This window comes from Macaca nemestrina, chromosome 14, assembly GCF_043159975.1.
Source record: "Macaca nemestrina isolate mMacNem1 chromosome 14, mMacNem.hap1, whole genome shotgun sequence".
In the NCBI taxonomy this organism is placed as follows: domain Eukaryota; kingdom Metazoa; phylum Chordata; class Mammalia; order Primates; family Cercopithecidae; genus Macaca; species Macaca nemestrina.
This window is the reverse complement of record NC_092138.1, coordinates 69,299,216-69,321,907: the sequence shown is the minus strand read 5'-3', so window position 1 is coordinate 69,321,907 and position 22,692 is coordinate 69,299,216. Positions and strand designations below refer to the sequence as shown.

The following is a 22,692-nucleotide window of genomic DNA, read 5'->3' as shown; positions in this document are numbered from 1 at the left end:
AGAAGTAGTAAATCATCATCAGTTTACTACTAATAAGCACTCATAGCTCATAATCATGAGATTGCTGTTGTGGCTGGGAAGAATCTGTGGCATCCAGCAGATGGTGGCGAATCCCCTCTCTCTCCCCAGGTGGACATGGAAGCGTTCCTCACACTGACTGACGGTGACTTGAAGGAGCTGGGAATTAAGACAGATGGGTCCAGACAGCAGATTCTGGCAGCGATTTCTGAACTGAATGCAGGCAAGGTACTGTTCTCCGCTTCTTGTATTTCCATGTTTCAGACATCTGAGAGCTTCACCAGGGTCCTGGGATCTGGAGAAGGTCTTACTTCCTCTCCTCTGTCATATCTGACAGTGAGCAAGCACTCACTGCCTCCCAGCATGGCCTCTTCCCCCATAAAGTTTCTCCCCAGATTGAGCTGAAATCTTCATTTAGCTAATTCAATGCACAGGGCTAGGTGTGGCCCTCGGGAGCGCTGTGAAAGCAGAGCCTTCGAGCCTTTGACACAGACAGGCCCTGGGGTCAGGCTGGCCTGGGTTTGAATCCCAGCTCCTTCACTTATTCACTGTGTGGGGTGAGGCGAACACCTCTCTGAGCCTCGCTGTCCCCATCTGTAGGGTGGGGATGATGGTGTTGTGTCAAGGACTAAAATGCTCAGCAGAGCTCCTGGCACACAGACAGCCGTCAGTCACTATTGTCGGCTTCCCACATTTTTGTCTCATGTTAAATTTCTCATCAGCTTTAAAGCTAAAAATATCAATGCTCCCACCCTGCGCCCACCCAGAGCCACACACACACCAAAAACAAAAAGAACCACAAAAATAAAAAAGACAAATCACCACTCACTTTGCAAGCTTCATTGTAATTGCTGTTGGGTTTTTGGAACTCCTTTGCCGTCTGCTTTTTTTCTTAATATAGGGTGGCTTTTTTTTTTTTCCAGCAACAATGTGCAGTAGCTGTTTACCTGCTGCTTTTTCACACTTTGCCTAACAGCTTTCCACTTGCTGGACAATAGTCTCATGCCTGGAATTTTGTTATTATGAATATTGCCATAATGGACATCTCTGCCTTTTTACCTTTCCTTCCTTCCTTCCTTCCTTCCTTCCTTCCTTCCTTCCTTCCTTCCTTCCTCCCTCCCTCCCTCCCTCCCTCCCTCCCTCCCTCCCTCCCTCCCTCCCTCCCTCCCTCCCTCCCTCTGTGTTCCACAGTATGCAGAGATACCAGAGAGCATGGCCACTTTTATGGTTCTTTATGTTGCTGGAATATGCACAGAAATATTGAACAGACACATAGCACCAGCAGCAAATAAATATTTACATGGTACTTTATCATCTACAAATCACTACATATGTTTCCTCATCAGTCCTGGAGACAGCCCAAGGAGGCCGGTGTCCTTACACTTACTTCGTCTGGCTGGCAAGGGTGCACAGTCTAGGGAGGGGAGCATGGTGCCCAGGTCACACGGTGGTGGGCAGTGGAGGGAGACTCTAAACCCAGGCTTCCTGGCCTCTTTCTCTTCACCTCTCTGCAGCACTGTGCTGTGCAGAGGCGGCTCCTCTCAGCCCTGCCAGGATTGGAGGCGGTGGTTTTTGTTGTCACTGTCGTCATTCCTATTTCCTGCCTGAAGGCTACGAGGTGATCCTTCAAAGGGATGCCCTTAGCATTGCTTTGGGCATCCCAAGGCCAAGTAGTTTTCCTTCAGTCTTTACTAGTTACTTCTCCTCTGTAAATGGCCAGATTCTAAACATTTCTTGGTTGTTGCATGGGCCTGGACCACCTCACTTTACATATAGGGAAGCCCAGGCTCAGAGTTGGGCAGTGATGCCTGACTTCCGGACCAGCACCGCTTCTGCTCTGCTGTTAGATGTCAGCGGGGAGGGCAGAGGGGTAAGGCAGGTATGGAGGTTGTCAGAGGCAGGCAGATCTCGGCTGTTAGGAAGGGCATCATCCAAGAAACTGAAGCCTGAGGGTGGCTCACAGAAGGCGAATCAACCAGAACAATCTCTAAAGACTGGGGCATCGATTTAGTCATGAAAAAGAGCCTTTATGTCTCAGGCACCGTGTGGGTATTGACCATTCAGAATCACTCTGTGCCTCGCGTTGTGCTCTGAGCATGTCATACATTATAGTCATTCATTTAATCCTTATGAAAGCTGCTGAAGTCAGTTTCAGTTTATAGATGAGGAAACCAAGGCTCAGAGAAGTTGAGGAACTCACCCAAGGACTCCAGCTGCCTCGGTGTAACTAACCCACAGCACATAAAGGAGAGGCAGGTGGTGCTGTGAGAGCTCCTGGCTTGGAGTCAGGGCTGAGAAGATACCCCTGAGGGAGTGGCAAGGCAGCTGAGACCTGAAGCAAGAGTGGAAACCAGTAGAAAAGTGCAGAGCAGGCAGAGGTAGGCACACGTGCAAAGGCCCTGTGGTGAGGTGTACAGTGTGTTTGAAGACTAAAGGAATGACTGGAGCACAGAACAAGAGACATGAGATGTGGGGAAGCCCAAGGGACAGAGCAAGGCACCCAAGGTGGTAAAGGATGACGCCATCAAGTAAGGGAAAGGCCTTTGGGGAGGAGAGGTGGCTGAGGGATGGTGGGGCGGTGAAGGGCTGTGGCCCAGGCGTTAGAGGAACCTTTCTCCTCCTGGCCTCCAGAGGCCAGATGTGGGAACCAAGGAAAGAATGGAGTGGGGAAAATCCAAGCTTAAGCCAGTTAAGGAAGAAGGACAGAAAAGGCTCTGGAGGCAGGGCCAGTGAGAGGACAGGCCGGGAGCTGAGCCACCAGATAGCAACTGCTAATGCTTCCAGAACCTCCCCTCTGCCCTCTGTGACTGTGTCCTCCTTGGCCCAGGATCACAAAAAGCAGACAGACTGGGCTAGTTTGCAAACCTTAGGAAACTTAACTGACATCATCAGAGTGAATGATGTGACATCTTGAGCCCATCCTGATAGAGGACATTGTTCTTAAAGTTTATACAGACTAGAGCCTTTTTTCAGTTTCCTCTCAAATTCATCCCCCCTTCCCCTCATTCCCTGTTCTATGACAGTCTGCATCCTATACTAAACAGGCCCCATCAGGAGAAGCAGAAGGGACAGCTGTTAGTGGTCCTACTTAGGGGCCCAGCTCACCAGCTCCCAACCAAGAGGCCCAGGTGCCTGTGACATGCCAGGCCAAGAGCACCACTCAATCCCACCCATGTCCCTCCAGCAGGCAGCATCCACCCTGCAGTCAGGCAGTTCCACACAGTAATAGGTACAAGGAGAAGGAGCCGATCTGAACCACCTCCCTGGAGAAAGACCCTGTTATTCAAGAGTAAATATAGTACCAGATAAAGTCCTCTGAAAGTGAGGACCGTGTATCATCATGAGTCATCGAGAAAAGGCGTGTTTAGGAGAAATGTAATAGTACAAAAGCAAATTTAACTTCTGCTGCATTATTCTAAGTTAGCACTGCAACTGTGTGCTGGTTCTCAGATGTGCAAAGAGCTCCTCAGGCCAAAGGTGGCTTCCAAGAGCCAGTTCACTGTGCTTACAGCCTTCAGATGCTCTGGGCCTTGGCTCTTCTAGACTGGACTTGCCTGACCTTGACATCAAGGGTTCCTGCCTCTTTGGTTTTGCTATAGGGCATGAACTTCTCTTTGTAACATTCATACTTTTTCTTTTGCAGCGCAAGCTTGGCCAACCAAGAGAGAGTACCCATTATGGCTCTCGTGCTCTGTACACATTGGAGAGCCTAGGCCAGGACACATGAGATGGGGAGACCCAGCTTTCCTTCCCTGCAGTGTCTTTCTAGCTGTGGCCCACAGCACACTGATGGGTTTTAGAATCCATTTAATGGGGCATGAGCAGCACATTTTAGGAAATAGAATAGAAAATAGCAACATGCTTGCAGATAGAAAGGACAAAATGTTTCAGTTATATATGTTTACATGAAAACAGGGTGTGATATAAAATGCATTTTTTACACAATCAATAAGATTGAGCATTTTGGCCTAAAATTTTTTAAGTGAGTATTAACCAAACACCTGGCTCATAATATAATAACATCAGCAAGTCTTATTAGGCATAGTAATATTAGCAAAGCTTGTGGACTCCCAGCCTGCAAGCCATATCACTTCCAGATGAACCCACCCCAGTACTGGAATTGTAATGTGTGCTCGAGTCTGCTCATTAGTTTGTTAGTTTTGGACGAGTTACATATTGGAGGTTTACCAGAAATGAGGAGTTAGTTGGTTCTAAGTCATTGTTTCTTTCTGTTGCCCTTTTTTTGTGGTTGTCAGTGCAGTGCATATGATTTTATTAAATTTACACAGTACCAAAATGGTGAAAATAATTTCTTTAAGAAATCACAATCCAATCGCTCAGAGGCCAACACTGTTCACCTTTGGGCAGATTACTCTGTAGTGTTTTGTGTCCTTTTTCTTTGTTTTTTCTTTTTTAAAGAGATGGGGTCTTCCTGTGTTGCCCAGGCTGGCCTCAAACTCCTGGCCTCAAAGGATCTTCCCACCTCAGTCTCTTCAGTAGCTTGGATTATGAGCACGCATCACCACACCCTTAAATTTTTTTAAAAATATGACTGAGATAAATTTGGGTCTGTAATTTTATCTCCTGCTTTCTTTAATATGAAATATATGCAGCTACTCATGTCATTAAGAACTCTTTTTCATATAAATTTGCATAGATGTGCTAAAATTAATTTTTAAAAAATTCCTACCTGTTGGTTATGTAGATTTTCAAACTTTGTATAAATGGTGCTGCAATGGACAGCTTTGTGTCTAAGGCCTTCTAATCATCTCCTCACAGTAGATGTCTGAAAGTGGAATTACTGAATCAAAGAGGCGGAATCAAGGTATATGTACATCTGAATAACTTTCTGGAAAGAGCCAGTGAACAGTTCCACTGGCTGTGAGTGTGTGAGAGTTTGTTGTTCGTTTCACTGCAGCTTTGCCAGTATTACATCAGTTTGTTTTTTAATCTTTATTAATTTGATAGGCAAAAAAAGGTACCTTGTTTTAATTTGCGTTTTTTGAAATACTAGATAGGTGAACCTTTTTTCTACATTTAATGGCTGGTTTTTTTTCCCTTTTGAGAGTTATCAGGCAGGTCCTTTGAAACTCAGGGGTTTTTAAAGGCAATTATCATTATCATCTTCAATCAGTTGTAGATGCAGGAAACAATTACGGTTTTAATCATCTGCAGCTCCCTCCTAAGGTTAGCAGGCAGCGAGGGCCGGAACCCTGTCTTGCCCTGACCTCATTTCTCAGGCAATTAAGGCTAAGGTGGTGTTTAATAATAAAATTGTTGTCAACCCTTCCATTTACACTTTAGCCCTCTGCAGTTTGCACAGTGCCACCCCATTCATTATCTCAGGGTGAGCTTCAGTGTAGCCCTGGCAGGTCACATTATCCCCATTTTACAGATACTTAGCGGAAGAGGGGCGGGCCTGGGATGCTGGCGCTAATCAGTGATAGAGTAGGGATTCCAGATGCTCTGACCTGGCATCCAATGCTCTGTCATACCCTCCAGCCTTTGGATTGTGTTGATGGAATCTGGAGGGCATTTTTCCAGCTTATTTAAAATTGTTTGGATGGGTTGGGATGAAGGGAGAATCTTACTGTCCTCTTGAGTCTAGGAGGCCTCATCAGCACAAGACGTGTCTGTGTGGGGGTCTGGAGAGGGGCCTCTCTGGCCTATAGGGAGCCCATGAAATGAAAGAAAATTTGAAGTCTGGGCTCATTCAGTGGATTTTCCCCCCTTTTCACTCTTAGTAGAGAACAGTCTGCCAGAGATGATACATTTTTAATTTAATTTACATTTTGACCATATTTATTAATTTTTAAAAATATGTTTAATCTGCTGCTGCCCTCTGAGGATAGGACCTGTCTGCCTCCAGCTACCCACACAAGGTCTGATGGGGAAATGTGCTAAAATTAATTTTTAAAAATTTCCTACCTGTTGCTTATACAGATTTTCAAACTTTGTATAAATGGTGCTGCAATGGACAGCTTTGTGTCTGAGGCCTTCTGACAATCCCGTAGCCATCACCTGAGGGACTGTTATCATCCCTGTTTTGTAGATGAGGAAACCAAGGCCCAGGGAGATTAAGTATCTTGCTCAGGGTGACCCTGCTAGCAAATGGGAGAAATGGGCTCTAAACCTAGACTGTGACAGGGTCTCGCTCTATTGCCCAGGCTGGCCTTGACCTCCTGGGCTCAAGCAATCCTCCCACCTCAGTCTCCAAGTAGCTGGGACTACAGGTGCATGCCACCATGCCCAGCCCAGTCTCTGTTCTTTGTTGTTGTTGTTGTTTTTAATTTTTTATTTCCATAGATTATTGGGGAACAGATGGTGTTTAGTTACATGAGTAAGTTCTTTAGTGGTGGTTTGTGAGATTTTGGTGCACCCATCACCCAAGCAGTGTACACTGCACCCTATATGTAGTCTTTTATCCCTCACCCCCTTCCCATCCTTTCCCCCTCTATCCCCCAAAGTCCATTGTATCATTCTTAATGCCTTTGCGTTCTCCTAGCTTAGCTCCTACTTACACGTGAGAACATACGATGTTGGTTACTTCAGTCCTGAGTTACTTCACTTAGAATAATAGTCTCCAGTCTCATCCAGGTCACTGCAAATGCCATTAATTAATCCCTTTTTATGGCTGCGTAGTATTCCACCATATATATATATATATACACACACACACACACACACACACACACACACACACACCCCACAGTTTCTTTATCCACTCAATGATTGATGGGCATTTGGGTTGGTTCCATGATTTTGCAATTGTGAATTGTGCTGCTATAGACATGTGTATGCAAGTATCTTTTTCATATAATGGCTTCTTTTCCTCTGGGTAGATACCCAGTGGTGGGATTGCTGGATTAAATGGTAGTTCTACTTTTAGTTCTAAAAGGAATCTCCATACTGTTTTCCATAGTGGTGGTACTAGTTTATATTCCCACCAGCAATGTAAAAGTGTTCCCTTTTCACCACCTCCATGCCAGCATCTACTGTTTTTTAATTTTTTTTGTTATGGCCATTCTTGCAGAAGTAAGGTGGTATCACATTGTGGTTCTGATTTACATTTCCCTGATCATTAATGATGTTGAGCATTTTTTCATATGTTTGTTGGCCATTTGCATATCTTCTTTTGAAAATTGTCTATTCATATCCTTAGCCCACTTTTTGATGGGATTGTTTGTTTTTTTCTTGTTGATTTGGTTGAGTTCATTGTAGATTACGGATATTAGTCCTTTGTCAGATGTATAGATTGTGAAGATTTTTTTCCCACTCTGTGGGTTGTCTGTTTACTCTGCTGACTGTTCCTTTTGCCATGCAAAAGCTCTTTAGTTTAAGTCCCAGCAATTTACCTTTGTTTTTATTGCATTTGCTTTTGGGTTCTTGGTCATGAAATCCTTGCCTAAGGGTTTCATGTAGAAGGGTTTTTCCAATGTTACCTTCTAGAATTTTTATAGTTTCAGGTCTTAGATTTAAATCCTTAATCCATCTTGAGTTGATTTTTGAATAAGATGAGAGCTGAGTATCTAGTTTCATTCTCCTACATGTGGCTAGCCAAGTTATCCTAGCACCATTGGTTGAAAAGGGTGTCCTTTCCCCACTTTATGTTTTTGTTTTCTTTGTCAAACGTCAGTTGGCTGTAAGTATTTGGGTTTATTTCTGGGTTCTCTATTCTGTTCTTTTGGTCTACGTGCCTGTTTTTATACCAGTACCATGCTGTTTTGGTGACTGTGGCCTTATAGTATAGTTTGAAATCAGGTAATGTGATGCCTCCAGATTTGTTCTTTTTGCTTAGTCTTGCTTTGGCTATGTGGGCTCTTTTTCAGTTCCATATGAATTTTAGAATTGTTTTTTCTAATTTTGTGAAGAATGATGGTGATATTTTGATGGGAATTGCATTGAATTTGTAGATTGCTTTTGGCAGTATGGGCATTTTCACAGTATTGATTCTTTCCATCCATGAGCATGGGATGTGTTTCCACTTGTTTGTGTCATCTATGATTTATTGCAGCAGTGTTTTCTAGTTTTCCTTGTAGAGGTTTTTCACCTCCTTGGTTAGGTATATTCCTAAGTATTTTATTTATTTATTTATTTATTTATTTATTTGCAGCTATTATAAAAGGGATTGAGTTCTTGATTCGATTCTCAGCTTGGTCGGTGTTGTATAGACGAGCTACTGATTTGTGTATATTAATTTTGTGTTCGGAAACTTTGCTGAATTCTTTTATCAGTTCTAGGAGCTTTCTGGAGCTGTCTTTAGGGTTTTCTAGGTAAACAATCATGTCATCAGCAAACAGTGACAGTTTGACTTCCTGTCTGGTTGCTCTGGCTAGGACCCAGTCTCTGTTCTTAATCTCTGAGTATTGATGCCTCTGAGCCTGGTATGCAGTGATGATGTTTTCTGGGCTTAACGGAACATTCACATCCACCCTCTTTTCTCATCTGAAAATGTGTGTATAGGGGGCAGGGGGCGTTGTAGGAATAGAGTGAGAACTGAATCTCTGTGAAGACAAATCTGGCAGCTTTTGGGCAAAGGGAAGCAAAGGCAGTTTAAACTCTTATCCTGTAGCAGAAGGAAACTGGGCTCCCGTTGAATTTTCTGAAAATCTGAGGACTGGAAAGATGCACAGAGGCGCAGGAAAGGAGACCTCGAATCTGGACCATGCGACTCGGGAAGAGTCAGTCCTGCCCCGGGCTCAGCCTCCCGCTCTGACCAGGGGTTTGGGGTCCTGCATCCCAGGGCCTCTGCAGCATTGACAGGCTATGATGTTGGGTACTGGGGAGATTCTGACTCAGTATGTTTTTATTGAACTCGGTCCTCTTTCAATTAGGTAATTTATTTTCCCCGAGACGCCCATGGGTTTTTCAAGTATGAGTTGAACATTAACAACACTGTGTCAATTGAATTAATGGTTAAAAGGTTTAATAAGACTTTCTGTGTCTGTTTTCAATTTCCTCCGCAGGGACGCGAGAGACAAATTTTACAGGAAACCATTCACAACTTTCACTCTTCCTTTGAGAGCAGCGCCAGCAACACCAGGGCCCCTGGCAACAGCCCCTGTGCGTGATCTTCCTTCCCGTAGCCACCAGCGTGAGCTCTCTGAATCCCGGGACCCCTTCACATGGCCATGGCCCCAGCCCTGCCCCCGTCACACTGCTGTTCCTTAGTCACGTTGTTCCCTTTGTTCGGGATGCCTGCTTCACATCCACTGCATTCGTTGGTAGTACTTGTTGCTGCAATGAACTTCAACACACAGAGACAGATTCCCATGTAGCAGTCCAGTGGGGGTGCTTCTGGTTGGCAGGTTGGTTCACTCAGTGATGCAGGCACTCAACTCCTTTCATCCTGTGCTCCGCCCTCCCTGGGAGCCTCAGAGTTTGCTTCTGGCTGGCAGCAAGGGAAAGGGACGATGGAGAAGGCATGGCTGCTTCTTACCTGCTTCGCTCTTAACCGACACACATCACTCCTGCTCACGTCCCCTTGGCTGCTGTTAGTCATGTGACCCCACCTGGATGCAGAGGAGGCCGGGATGTGCAGTCTCCACATAGTGGCTTCCTAGCAACAACTTTTGACTTAGATGGGGGGTATGTATTATGGTGAGAGGTTAGCCCTCCTGCCACATCGTCCCTTAAAACTTCTAACTTGTCCCTCCTGGTCCAAGTCACCTGTCAGATGGAGTCTTTTTTGACCCCCTTTCAGCCGCTGGGTCCCTCAGTGCTATGTGTGTGACTGCTCTAGCATTCCACTGCCCCTGCTGCGTACAGCTTACAGCATGCGTTCAAGATGTGTATGTCAAACGCGTTTTTCTTTATTGCAAAGACAGTCTATTATAGAAGGAAAGAAGTGGAGGCCTGCTGTGTGGATCCCTTCTTCTTCCTAACTTTCAGTTTCCTTATCTGCAAAGTGGAGGGTCAGACCAGATGATGCTCTGGTACTCCACAGTGCTCACCCGTATCACTGCAGGGCTTTCTGCACTGAAAGTGGAAGCAGAAGACTAATGGGTCATATCGTGAAAGTCCTCTGGTGCTCAAAGGTTCTAGGCAAAGAAGTGAAAATTTGGAATTTTTTCTACATCCTGTCAATGCTGTGTTCCTCAAAAGGGAATTGTCTTGTGTTGTTTCCTACCATATCATATTATACTAAATTAGAGGGGCCCTGACTTTTAAAACCCGGTGGCTTTCTGAAATATTTTCCAGTGAGTGACTAATTCAGCCAGTGCTTGTTGCATTTATGTTAGATACCAGGTGCCGAGTGTGCAGACACCATCCAGAGCCTTCAGGCTCTCAACGGGCAAGAGAACACCTGTAAATAGATGGTCCCGACATTGAGAAGCAGCATGGTAGAGTAGGCAGACCTTGTGCTCTGGACTCAGGTTCAAAGTTCAGATGCAGCTCAATGGCCTCTTATTTGGAGCTTAGAACCAGTGTGCCCAAAGTGCTGGGTCTGCACAGAATTCTAATCTCTACTCTGAGCAGTGCTGAGCCACAAGTTGGTCTCCTTGGGAGGTGCCATCTCTCATCTGTCTCTCCCCCAGCCATGAAAGCCCACTCCCCTATGCTGGCTTTCAGAGGATGTCGTTATCTTACTGCCCAGAGCCTCGTCATTTTCTTCCCCTGCCCTGATAGTGGGTGTTTTTCCTCTAAATCCTCTCAGCCTTCCACCCACAGAAGCCAACTTTCCACAGGACTGAAGACAAAGTATTTCATTTAGCTGTTACTGACAGACACCTATACAAAGGTGTCTCATGTTCCAGCCTTTTTAAGGAGACAACTCATTCGTCCCCTACTGTGTGCTGCAGCTTTATCTTTGTCATTCCATCCTCATGGCCACCCTGGAGGGGGCATCGTGTAACCTCATCTCGCACATTGGGAACTGGATGCTTAGGGAGAGGGAAGCTGCTTGCCAGTTAAACAGCCCAGAAGGAGCAGATCTGGGCTCAGAACTGGACCTGGTGGGCTTGCAAGCCTGTGCCTTTTCCACTAACTCCTATAGACTCTCGGAGCTAGAAGCACTTCAGATTCTTGTTTTAATTTACTGATGGCTTCAGGGGTTAACAGTAGGCCTAGAATTGTTTGCTTCTGAAATTCATGGCCCCTGATGTTATGTACTTTGAGGTTTTGTGCCTGCTTTTTGCTGTGGTGCTGTTTTTTTCATAACCATATACTGGTATAGCTTCCACTCAGTAAGTCTGATTGAACACCAATGATACACAGCTGTGCCGGGGGGTCACCTTCCCACAAATGTAGACCTCCATGAACTCAGTGGATGACCCTGGATGGAGCGGGGCTATTCCCGTTTTGCAGACAGGACAGCAGAGGCTCCAGACAATGCTTCTCTTTTCTTTTTCACTGGACTCAGGTGTCCAAGGCTTTTCCTCCTAGGAAGTTTGTGTGCTGGTTCACAAGAGGTCCCTGGCACCCTTTCTGGGCATGTTTGGATGCGGATGATAGGGAAGAGAAAGGGCACCCCAGTGGGGACATGTGCACAGGCAGCACGGAGCGTGCAGGTTATAGATCGTCAGGGAGGAGGGGTCGTTTGGGTGCTTATTTTTGGTCCTTGATCACCCCCTTCCCTTCCCACATGTGTCCCCAGCCTGCCTCCAGGAGGCTGCGCCCCCGCCCCCAACAAGAAGCACCTCCCTTGCTCGGTGACCTTCACCAGCATTTCCCAAAAGTGTGCTCCTTGGAACCCTAGTTCCACAGGATGTTAATAGGTTTTCCATAAAGAAAAGTAGGGTGCGTATGTGAAAGTGGGGTGAGGTTCCCTGTCAAGTAGGTTTGGCAGACACCAAGTTAAAGCGAGCTACGTGATCATCTTTGCTGCAGGCCTCTCATAACCTTCAGCATGCCCACACGTGTCAGGCCTCTTCACAGGACCAAGAAGCTCGTAGCGTCTCCCACATTACTCTCATCACTTCTCCAAGGTGCTTTTGCAAGACTGGAATTCCTTGGACACCATTGGGGAAGCCCCGCTTTGACTGGAACAGTGGCAGGCAAGAGGCCTTGCAGCCCTGGGAGTGGGTCAGGGCCGTTGGTGGTCACCTTTTTGTCCCCAGCAGCTCTCTGCAGAGGTGGTCTGCTTGGCAGTGGGACGTCGGGACGGGGCCTGCTTTGAGATGGCAGGGTCCCTGTTCCGAAAGCTCTCCAGCCTTGAGGGCATTGAGCTCAGGCTCCACCCTGAGCTCTCCTGTAGGGTGGAGGGCATTGTTTCCCAGCACCCAGGCAGTGTCTTGCTGGTGTGTCCTGGGTACTGGATGTCCAAGTTCCCGCTGGCCACAGAGGGCTCCTGCCTCTAGTTCAGCGCCGCAAAATTGTATGGAGGCCAGCTGGTTTTGTGAGGAGAATGTTTACTTTTTAATTCTTTTGGTTACCAAACATTTACTGAGCATCTACCCTGTACCAGCCCCACTTGTATGCTTTGCCTCCAAAGATGAAAAAGGACTTCTCTGCCCTCAAGGGAACCCCATAGTATCTTAGAGGAGACAAGCACGTCTGTGAGATGGTGTGGTGATGAAGCGTGTTGGGTATATGGCTCAGGGAAAGTCATCGATGATGGCTCAGACTCTGCCTGGGCAGACCCCAGAGGAGAGAGCTGGAGTGGGGCCTTGAAGGGCAGGTTTAGGCAGGAAAGAGAAAGGGCATCCCAACCGGGGCATGTGCAAAGGCAGCACGTAATGTGTAAGTTCTAGATCGTCAGGGAGGAGGCGTCAGTTGGGTGCGTGTTTTTCTGGTTTTGGTCCTTTGAAATGAGTAGAAGCAACCTGTTACCCTGGAAAGAGCTCTGGACGTAGTCAGACCTAGCGCTGCGTGATGTTGAGCATGTTTCTTACTCCCTTTGAGTCTCAGTTTCCCTTTTGGTTACAAGGGGATAGCAGCCCCCACGGATCAGGTGAAAGTGAAAGCCCTTTTCACACTGTGGAGCAGTGCAGATGTGGGAAACCTCAAAGATGGTTGCACATTTTAAATCCTTTCATCTCATCTCTCTTCTTTCTTCTCTCCCTTCTGCCCTGACGTAGCTATGGCTGGGTGGGTGAGGCCAGAAGAAACTCCCTCCGGCAAGAGGTAGCAGCTGCTGACGTGGCTCTGCTGGCATCGGAACCCACAGAAGTGAGGAGTGGCCGATGGACCTGTCCCCCAAATGTGCCTGACTCTGGGTCTTGCTGTCAGTGGGATTCCCAGCACGGCAGACAGAAAGGTAGTTTGGCCAAGTCGTAGAAGCTGATCCAGCGGGTAAAAAGGGGGCAGGGAACCCGTCTCTTTTGCTCTTGCCTCGGAGCTGCCTGAAGACATGGGCCAGGCTGGAGGCTGGACAACTTTGGACAGATACTCTGAGCTGTGCTTCCAAGTAAATGCCTCCTGAAGAGCCCGGGACCCTTCCTGGGAGAATTCTGCAGCCAGAATGAAGGTGCCATCAGCAGCAGCTGCTGTGAAGCACTCTCCTGTTGCTGTCCTTGTCCATTCCTAGCAAGTTAATCGTGTCTTGTTAACCAGCAGTTCCTGTTCAACGTGTAAAGAGACCTGATATTTTCCCTAATAAAGCTGATACCAAATTTTGCAGGCCTGGCCTGCAGAAGGAATCTCCCTGAGTGAGGTGGATCCTCTGGCCTCAGGGCGCTCTGCTCCTCCTTAACATGTAGCCTGAGTGGATTTAGTCCCTGCCTTAATTTCAGCCCCCCAGCGGAGAATCCAGTCCCAAAAATAACATTTGTTGCCAAAGCTTGGGAATGACAGAAGGGAAATCCACACAGAATCACAGGTAGTGAGCTCGAGCACAAAGCCCAGTTCATTGTCCTCGGCTCTCCTGCCTGGCACCGCACTTCCTTCCTAAGGCTGAGACCACATCTCCCTGCCCTTGAGAACTCCCTTTCCTCCAGGACCCCCGCCAACTTGGGGCCCTGTCCAGCAGAGTGGAGCCGTCTCGCATCAGCATAGGGACCCTCCCAGGTGTCCATTTCCTGCTGGAGCCTTCTCCAGGGCAGAGACACAGGGCATGGCCATCCTTGTCAGGGAGACTCTGTCTCTACCTCCAGGTGGCTGGAGTGGGTTTGGCCTTCCCCTATAGGCCCCTATAGGGCCACTGTATCCACTGCCAGGAGTCTAGAATGTCATTTTAGTTTCTGCCCAAGAGAGTGAGTTTCCATTTTCCTCACCATAGACACTTTTTATTATTTTATTGTTATGTTTATGCGGGGACTTAATTCTTTGAAAGATTATTGTTTGTAGGCCTGTGTGTATTAAATGTTGTGAAGTTATCTTCCCACTTTGACTGCATTCATCCAAGGCATAAAACACTGTCCAAATGCCTGCCTGTCATGGCTGCTATGGAGCGAGCCCCTGGGGCCACCAGGCGCAGCTTCTAGAAGTCACCTTGCCTCATCTTCACAGGAACCCTGTGAGGCATCCTGAAACTCCTCTTTCTGTCAGTGTGGTGACTGTGGCACACAGATACTAACCAACTTTGCCGAGGTCACACAGCTGACAAGGAACAGTCTGGTCTGAGTGCAGGCCTCACACTCCCTAGTGTCTTGCTGCCTGTTGTCAGCACAGAGGGGAACGTGGAATTTGAATAAGCCCAGCCAACAAGACAAATAAACGAAACCTGTTGTTTAGCCTCTGCAACTTGTTCACGATTTGGAGAGGAGGGCTTCTGAAAGCTATAAATAGCTTGGTGATTCTCTGTTTCTTTTAGGAATTCTAAACAGTGGCCTGGCACGGCGGCTCATGCCTATAATCCCGACATTTTAGGAGGCCGAGGCAGAAGGATCACTTGAGGCCAGGAGTTCAGGGTTGCAGTAAGCTATGATCACACCACTACACTCCAGCCTGGGCGACAGAATGAGACCCTGTCTCACAAGAGTAGTAAGAATTCTTGCAAGTTGGGACTGCCTTGTTTATGCTTCCCCGGTCCCAGTAGCTTAGCCCTAGGGGCCCTTAGGAAGGTGATGGGGGGAAGCTGGGGGGCCTTGGAGGGTGGGGCAAGGGTCTGGGGAGGCCATGGGCACAGGACCAGCACTCCACAAGAAAGAACGTTCCAGGGATCTGAGCTGCCCGGGGACGGGAGCATTCTTCAGGCAGGAACAGAAGCTAGGCCAGCCTGTGCCAGGGCAGCTAGAGAAGGGATGCAGACTTGGGCTGGGGATTGGACCAGATCAGTGGTCCCCACGCACCAGTACCAGGTGGAGGTGATAATGAGAAAAGCAAGAACGAGGCCATGAGTTTCACACTGGATATTTCCATTTTACATGCTGGCCTTCATTCCAACACAAGTCCCTCCTACTTTGGGAGAGGCTGAGTGTGGTGATGATAGTTTTAGTTTTACTGGTGTGTGAAATCCAAAAGTTTGAGCAACACTGTTCTAGGTCACTTTTGTGATCCCTTCCAGCCCGGTGGTTCTATGAAAAGCTATAAAAAGAAGGGGGAGTGGCTCCTCAATAAGTTCAGAGTAGAATGGCCATGGAACCCAGCACGTCCACTCTTACACATATGCCCCAGGGAACTGAAAAGAGGTATTTAAACAAAAGCTTGTATGTGAATATTCATAGCAGCACTATTCACAGTAGACAAAAGGTGGAAACAACCCAAATGTCCAATGGATGGATACACAAAGTTTACATCCACACAATGGAATATTATTCAGCCATAAAAAAGAACGAAGTTGATACATGCTGCAACCTGGGTAAACCTTGAAAACAGTAGGCTAAGTTAAACCAGACACCAAAGGCCACATATTCCATGATTCCATTTATGTGGAATGTCCACAACAGGCAAATCCATGGAGAGAGCAGGTTCATGGTTGTTGGGCTGGGTTGAGAGAATGGAAACTGACTGCTTAATCCTTTCAGGGTGATGATGAAGTTGTAGAATTAGCTAATGGTAATGTACAATGTTGTGAATGTCCTTAATGCTACTGAACTATAGACTTAAAATGGCTGGTTTTATGTTACATATGTTTCCATAATTTTTTTAAAAGGTTGGGGCAGAGTGTGGGGGCGGGGGTGGTATGGGCGTGCCTGTGACCTGGCTGGTGTTTTGCCTTCATTGAGTCTTGTTCATCTCTACCATGCCGTTCAGTGTGACAGGTGTGTGACCCTTCTAGGGTCTTTCCTTTCCTCTCCCTCCCACATACATGTGCCCCTTTGTCAGAGAGGTCTAGATAAACTGAGGGTCTTCAGCCGGTATCTCCAGAGCCCAGCACAGAAAATGCTTTGAGAATGAGCCAGCGAATGAGGTGGGGCTGCCTGGTCCTGGTCCCGTGGAGGGGAGAGGTCAGGACGTTCTCAGGGCGCCAGCTCATCTCGCCTGCTCCGCGCCCCTTCACCACTCCTCTGGTTCTCATTTCCTGTCTCAGCGTGGCTCAGAGCTTCTCCGCCTCATGTGCTCACAGCTCTTTAGCAGGATAATTGTCTCCACTTTCATCATGACCCGAACACTCCCTTTGAGTCCGAAGATGAGTGTTCCCTGAAGCGCCCAGGCATTGGAGTGGACACCCACTTGACTGACCTGTTCAGTTGTGGGTGCCCTCGAGGCAGCTGAGGCTGCCGTGTGGACTCCCATGGACTTCTGTCCCCCGCCTCAGCCACAGCCCTTGGCCTCTCCTTCCGCACAGTCCTGCATTTCTTCTTTCCTTCCACAGGTGTCTGTCCCAAGACCAGTCCCTAAGCAACAGGCTGCAGGCTCTGCTTCACCTCAGAGTGCACTTCCCAGGGAACCTGGCCTGTGACAAGGGGCTTTCTAAACTGTTGGGTGTGTGTGTGGAGGGGAACCTTGGCGACGAAGAAGGAGCTGAAGCTGGAGGCTGCACACCATTGTCACTGCAGCTTCTGTAGGGTGACTTCATGGGTGCCACATAACTAGGAGGCCCTGTGCGGGTGCTGACAGCCTTTCTCGGGTAGGCGAGCACATCCATGCAGCAGACACTGATGGCGCACCCTCGTAGGCACGGGGGATGCACCAGGGAGCAAAGCAAATTCCCTGCCCTCTAGGAGCTTGTGATCCACTGGTGTCACAACACCCCGGCTCACAGGGCTGCTGTGAAGACTCACGTTGTTCAATGCCCAACACAGTGCCTGGGACATGGAGGCCATCCTTGGGCACAGAAGCTTTTAATCATTTTCTCACTGTTTCTTGAAGGGCATAGGAGCTCCTCAGCAGCAGCCACCGTGCCCCTGGAGCTGAGAGCAGGCAGAGAAGCTGGGATATGGACCTGTGGCAAGGCCCAGGGATGCACTGGCCAGACTTACTGCAAGAATGAATGGAAAATATTTGTTAATTTGGTAGCAATAAATGCACATAATTTAGTTTACAAACCATAGTCACATAAGGAAGAATATGGAGCAAAGGAAACCGGGGGAAGCATGAAGTGCAGGCTGTTTTTAGAACCGTGTGATAGGTCTCCGTTGATCCCCTGTCTGTCATGGACTTAAACATAGGCCACTTACCGTTCCTGGGTCACACTGACTTAGCTTTTAATTTAAAGTTTATTTTAAAGAGTTCACGAGTCATTATCAATAAATTTTTTTTGGTTGTGCAAGATGTAACACATTGATGTTTTTATGTCCTCTATTGAGAGCAAGATCAGGGAGAGCTTTCACCAGAACCCCGTAAGAGTTCCAGGCTCTGCAGAGCCCAGGGCTCGGGCCGAAGGAGCCCTTCTGACAGAAGTCTCACACCCCGTTAAAACCACCCAAGGGGCTCCTGCTCACCTGCAGTGAGCTCTTCAAGCTTCTTGAGCTTTCTACTGCTGGGGGCATGGCTCTTTGCATGACTGATCACTCATAACACCTGCGTGGGGCTTTCCTAGCTACAGCCTTGCTACTCAAAGTGTTGTCCATGGACACTTGTGAGAAATGCAGGCCCTGCAGGGTCCCCAGGGGATGCGTATGTGCACTGCAGCGTGAGAGGTGGCGCACTTAATCTTCTCAAGCACCACATGCGTGTGAGCACTGTGATGCTGTTCCCTCCTACACCGGGGGAAGCCGGCTCCGCAGGCAAGATGACCCACCCAGAGTCACACAGGTAGGGCAGAACTGAGACTCACCCTGCCTTCCCAGGTCTCCCTTCAACACCAGTAAGCATTTCTTCTGGTTGTACATGCATGCTTAATCCTCTCATCCACCCAGAGGTGTCATTACTACAACCCGTGTTACAAATGAGCAAAGTAAGGCACAGAGAAGTGAAGTAACTTGCTTAAAGTTGCCATGCCTTGATTAGACCTGATTTATTTGTGGAAATGATCATTTAGGAATAAGCATAGTAGGTGATCTGCAGGGCAGGGTATTCATATTCATCCTGGTGCAATAGAGGTCCCGAATCATGAAACCTGGGTTTGACTTCTACCTACACCATCAAGGGCTGAAAGCGCAGATGGCCTCATCTCTGAGGCCTCAGTTTTCCCATCTGTAGGATGGGGAGTTAGCAAATGCTATCTGGCAAAGCTGTGGTGACGATTAAATGAGGTAATAACTGCTGGAGTATATTGTAAACTGTCAGATGCTGTGCACATGCTGGTTACTGGCTTTATTCTCCATGGGCCCAACATAGCACGATGGTGGAAGAGGAAGAAGCTTGGAGAACAGGGAAGTTGCAGTAGGTGGAACTTCAGGGTTGCCATGGGAACCAAAGCTCTGAGGCTGATCAAGGCAGGAAATACCATCTGGTTTTAGACACCAAAAAGCTTCGACTCACACTGGACTTATTTCTGTAAACAGCAGAATTAACATCATCCTCTAGCAACGACGTCAACCCAGACAATCTGGAGATTATTTGTCTTTCTCCTGATTTCCGTGATCAGATCTGGACAAAGCGCCTCAGGAACTCCATATTCATTGCCTGTCACTTCCAGAGAAATGTGGACAAGTCACTTAATAAGTCTGAGCTTAAATGGAAGAAAAACACTCAACCCCTTCTCTTCCCAGGCTTTGCAAGCTCAGGAGGAAAGCTGGAGGTGGTACCCAGGGACAGCAAGGGCGGGGAGCTGGGGTCCCAGTGGGTGCTAAAGCTGGAAAGGCATTTAGAGAGCATCCCGTCTTTCCTCCAAGTGATGGGGGATAAACACCCAGAATGAGATGGTGCCAGCCCAAGGTCACACAGCAGATCAGTGACAAACTTGAACCTAAGTCTCTCAACTCTAAATGCACTGTTTTTCCACTCCACCAATCACATCTTCCTTTGATATTTGTTCCAGCATTGTAGTGATGCTCCCCAGGAAACATTAGACTTGGATTTCTCTGGTTCCCTATGGGCTCTACAAGAGGAGAAGCAGAATATTTCTTGAGTCCTACACCTCCCGGGGATTTCACACAGGAAGCCATCGTTTCTTTGTTGTTTTCTTGGGAGAAACAAGATTTCTATAAACTCCATGAGACAAAATGGTTCAGGGTGAAATTTTAAAAATAAGAGGGCTATGCCTTAAAGTTTTCAAAATCTAGAGGAATATCCCCGGTTCAGTGCAGCCCCAAATTTGGCAGAGGTCTCATGGGATGAGGGCTTTTCTCACGGGGCTGCTAGGAATGATTTAAGCAGACAGCATTGCTGAGATTGTAGGCTCAGGGTGACATGTGCTGTGCTGAGCAGCCTTGCTTGCCCTCTCTGAGCCTGTTTTCCTCATGTGCACTCTAAGACAGGTTTGATGTCACCATCTCTGAGGTTTCTTCCAGCTTTGACATTCTGTGACTTGATAATCATTTTCTAAGAAAGGAAAGGAGATTCATTGCTCCTGGAGTCACCTGATGCTTTGTTCATCTGCTGACATGAACCTGTGTTGAGAGGGATCAGCCCTGGGCCCTTCAGTGCTTGCCAACTGGGACCTGGGAGTTTCCTATGAATGGAGCTCAGAGGGAAAGGGTCTCTATCCAGTCTCAAGGGGAGGGCAACACCTGAACCTGCCATCCCCCGTCATGGCCCCAGGATCATTAGCCTGAGCTGGCAAGTGACACCTGAGGGTAGCTGCCACGGCTCCTGTCCTTCCACGCTGTATTTACTCCAAGTCACCCCAATACATCCTCAGATACCCAGGCTGTGCCCTCAGCACCTCCGTCCTGTGTCCACCGGTGGGGTTCCAGGCAGCTTCATCTCCTGGGAGTGGAGTCAGGGGGCTGAGGAGCTGGACAATCTCCCAACCCCCCAGAACTCAGGGACAGCCTCCCTCTTGGTCAGTGCCCTTCCCTGTGTGCCACTGAGGGCTGTGGATGGGTCCTATTGTGTTAATGGAAGATACATCACTAAGGCTGGGCTGTCTCTCACCTTCTGCCCCTTGGGATAGACAAGGTCTTCCTAACCCTTTACCACTTGCTAGGAGCCATGGAAACCACTTCAGAGCTGTCTCAGGGGACCCTCTGAGCCTCTGCAACTGAGTTTGGAGATCTCTGGGGTTGCCAGAGTGTAGAGAACTGCCTCAGCTGAGGGGAGGGAAGATCTGGAAAGCACTGTCTGAAATTTGTTTCTAACCTGGTTCCCAGGGCAGGAAAATGGGATGCTTCAGTGTCAAATAACTTGACAAACACAAAATAGAAAAGCTAGGATCCCCAAAGCAGAGAGCTGCATGTTTCCAGTCCGGCTAAGGGAAGGGGAATAATAATCCTAGCTGTGTAAGCCTGAAGAAGTTACTTAATCTCTCTGAAACTCTGAATCTCTCAGTCTTCCCACCAGTAAAATGGGTATAATAAATTTATCCTTGTATGGTGGTTGTGAGGATTAAATGAGAAAAAGCATCCCCAGTGCCTAGCACTTAGTAGGTGCTTAAAAATTTGTATAAGTTGTAAAGCACTTCCATTTCCACCCTGCAAGTGAAACTTCTTAAGGAAAAGTGTGCATGGTAAATTGCATTTTATAGGCCAGGCAAAACTGCAGCTCCAACAGGTGGGATGACTTGTAGAAGGATCACAAGTCAGCTCCATGTTAGACTGGTGTCTGTCTGACGTCTGAGTTCAAAGCTCTTTCTGTCTTTCCATAACCATAATATGTATCACTTTCTGAAATTTTTTTAAATTAAAGGAATGAAAATGAACTTGAGGCACGTTTATTCCCTTGAGACATGACACCTGAGGAAGGTGAGAACTGAGAAATCCTCACTTTCAACTTTTTACTTGCTTCCTTTTCTTGCAGTTCTGAGAAGCACCTGGTTTGGAAACCCGTTCTGTTGCATGCATCTTTCCTTCATATTCTTCCTTGCTGTTTTCAGCTGTGGAGTTGTTTGTGCTGATAATGTCTAGTATGTTCTCTAGGAAGTTAACACCCCAGAAAGCAAAGTCTTCTTTAGTGACGAATACTCAGCCTGGGAAACACAGGTAGAGAACATCTCTATCTGAGAAAATAGCTTGAAATTGGGTCATGTAGAAGATCTGGAGAAACAACCAAGCTTCTTCCTCCCTCTCTGCAGGTGTAGGAGTATAGAATTGTAATCCAGGAAAGAGGGGACGTGAGAGAGCTGGTAAGTGGAGCTAAACTTCTTAACCCAAGACACATAAAGCACAAAGCCCTAAGGCAAATGATAATAAAAGATTTGACTACATAAAAATTAAAGATTTCTTTTTAAATGAAGGATACAATGTGAACAGACAGGGAGAAGATATTTGCAGTATCTAAATCTGACTAGAGATTAATAAGGGATTAGTAGCTAGAAATATTTGCAAACCAAGAAAAGGTCATTGACAGAAACAGACACTTGAATATTTGACAAGCATAGGAAGAGATGCTCAACCTTACCGGTAACTGAGAGACATGAAAATTACAGTAAGACTCCATTGTATACCCATTGATTTCAAAAACTAGGAAGGTGGATAATGCTAAGTGTTGACAAGGATGTGGGTCATGTTCGCTGGCATGGCCATTTGGAAAGCAGCCTGGCATATTTAAGGGAAGCTGGGTATGTGCCTGCCTGAGGTGCACCCCCCTCAGTCCTGTGTACTCTGAGATGGGTCTCATCCTCCTCCTGCTGTAGGCTGTGTCATGGGGATTGGTCCCTCCAGCTTGCATTTCCCAGGCATCTGGAAATCTGTCATCTGATTTCCACTGGGTGGCCCTGATGGGTCCACTCTTTCCCCTCATGGAAGAAGTCACTGTGTGCTAGGCACTGAAGATACTTTTTCTCTCAGCATTGAGCTATGTCGACTTGGGGTAAGGACTGACTCATGAGTCTGGGACTTCTTAACCTACCATCTTGCTCCCATCACAAGAAATATGAGAAGTTCTGCAGACTGTCAGAGGAAGGAAGAAGCCAGCGTATTCCCCTCCTCCCTTAGCTTCAGGTGGAATCTCCAAGCAGCAGCTGCATCCCCAAAGGGCCAGCAGTGGCCGAACAGCTCAGCTGGGATTCCAACTTTACCAGCTAACCTCTCCCCTCTGACCCTCCAGCTTGGGGAAGGGGGCAGTTTCCTGCTGTTGCTGTTGTAGATGACTGGCTCCCCATCCCCAAGTTACTTTGCAGCTCTTCCATCCTCTGAGTAATTAATTCCCTACATTGAAGTCCCCCTGTGTTACATACTCAAGCAGTTTCTACTTTCTGTTAGACTAATGAACATACCTGTGATCCAGCAGTCCCAAGCCTGAGTGTATATCCTTCAGAGAAACTCTCCGGCACACCCCTAAGGAAAGATGTACAAGGACATTTACAGTGTTGTTTGTAAAAATGGAGTTAGCAGTAGCCTGGGCACTTATTGCTAGAGGAATGAATAT

The 22,692-nt window shown here is 47.4% G+C and overlaps 1 protein-coding gene across 12 annotated transcripts in view; it reads left to right on the top strand.

Annotated features, from left to right (window-relative positions):
• Positions 1-21,307, top strand: part of LOC105477205 (ankyrin repeat and sterile alpha motif domain containing 6) — a 71,289-nt gene extending 49,982 nt beyond the window's left edge. For 4 of the 12 annotated variants that reach the window (XM_011733610.3, XM_011733609.3, XM_071078070.1 and 1 more), the window contains 3 exons: positions 130-246; positions 8,985-9,081; positions 13,038-13,598. In XM_011733610.3, the coding sequence (XP_011731912.2) occupies positions 130-246; positions 8,985-9,081; positions 13,038-13,087 (264 nt within the window). In that variant the 3' untranslated portion in view covers positions 13,088-13,598. Of the gene's footprint in view, positions 1-129; positions 247-8,984; positions 9,607-13,037; positions 13,599-14,710; positions 15,965-16,654 lie in introns of those variants that run through there. The other 8 variants (XR_003016989.2, XR_011612723.1, XR_011612722.1 and 5 more) reach the window with 7 other exon arrangements.
• The last annotated feature ends 1,385 nt before the right edge of the window (positions 21,308-22,692 follow it).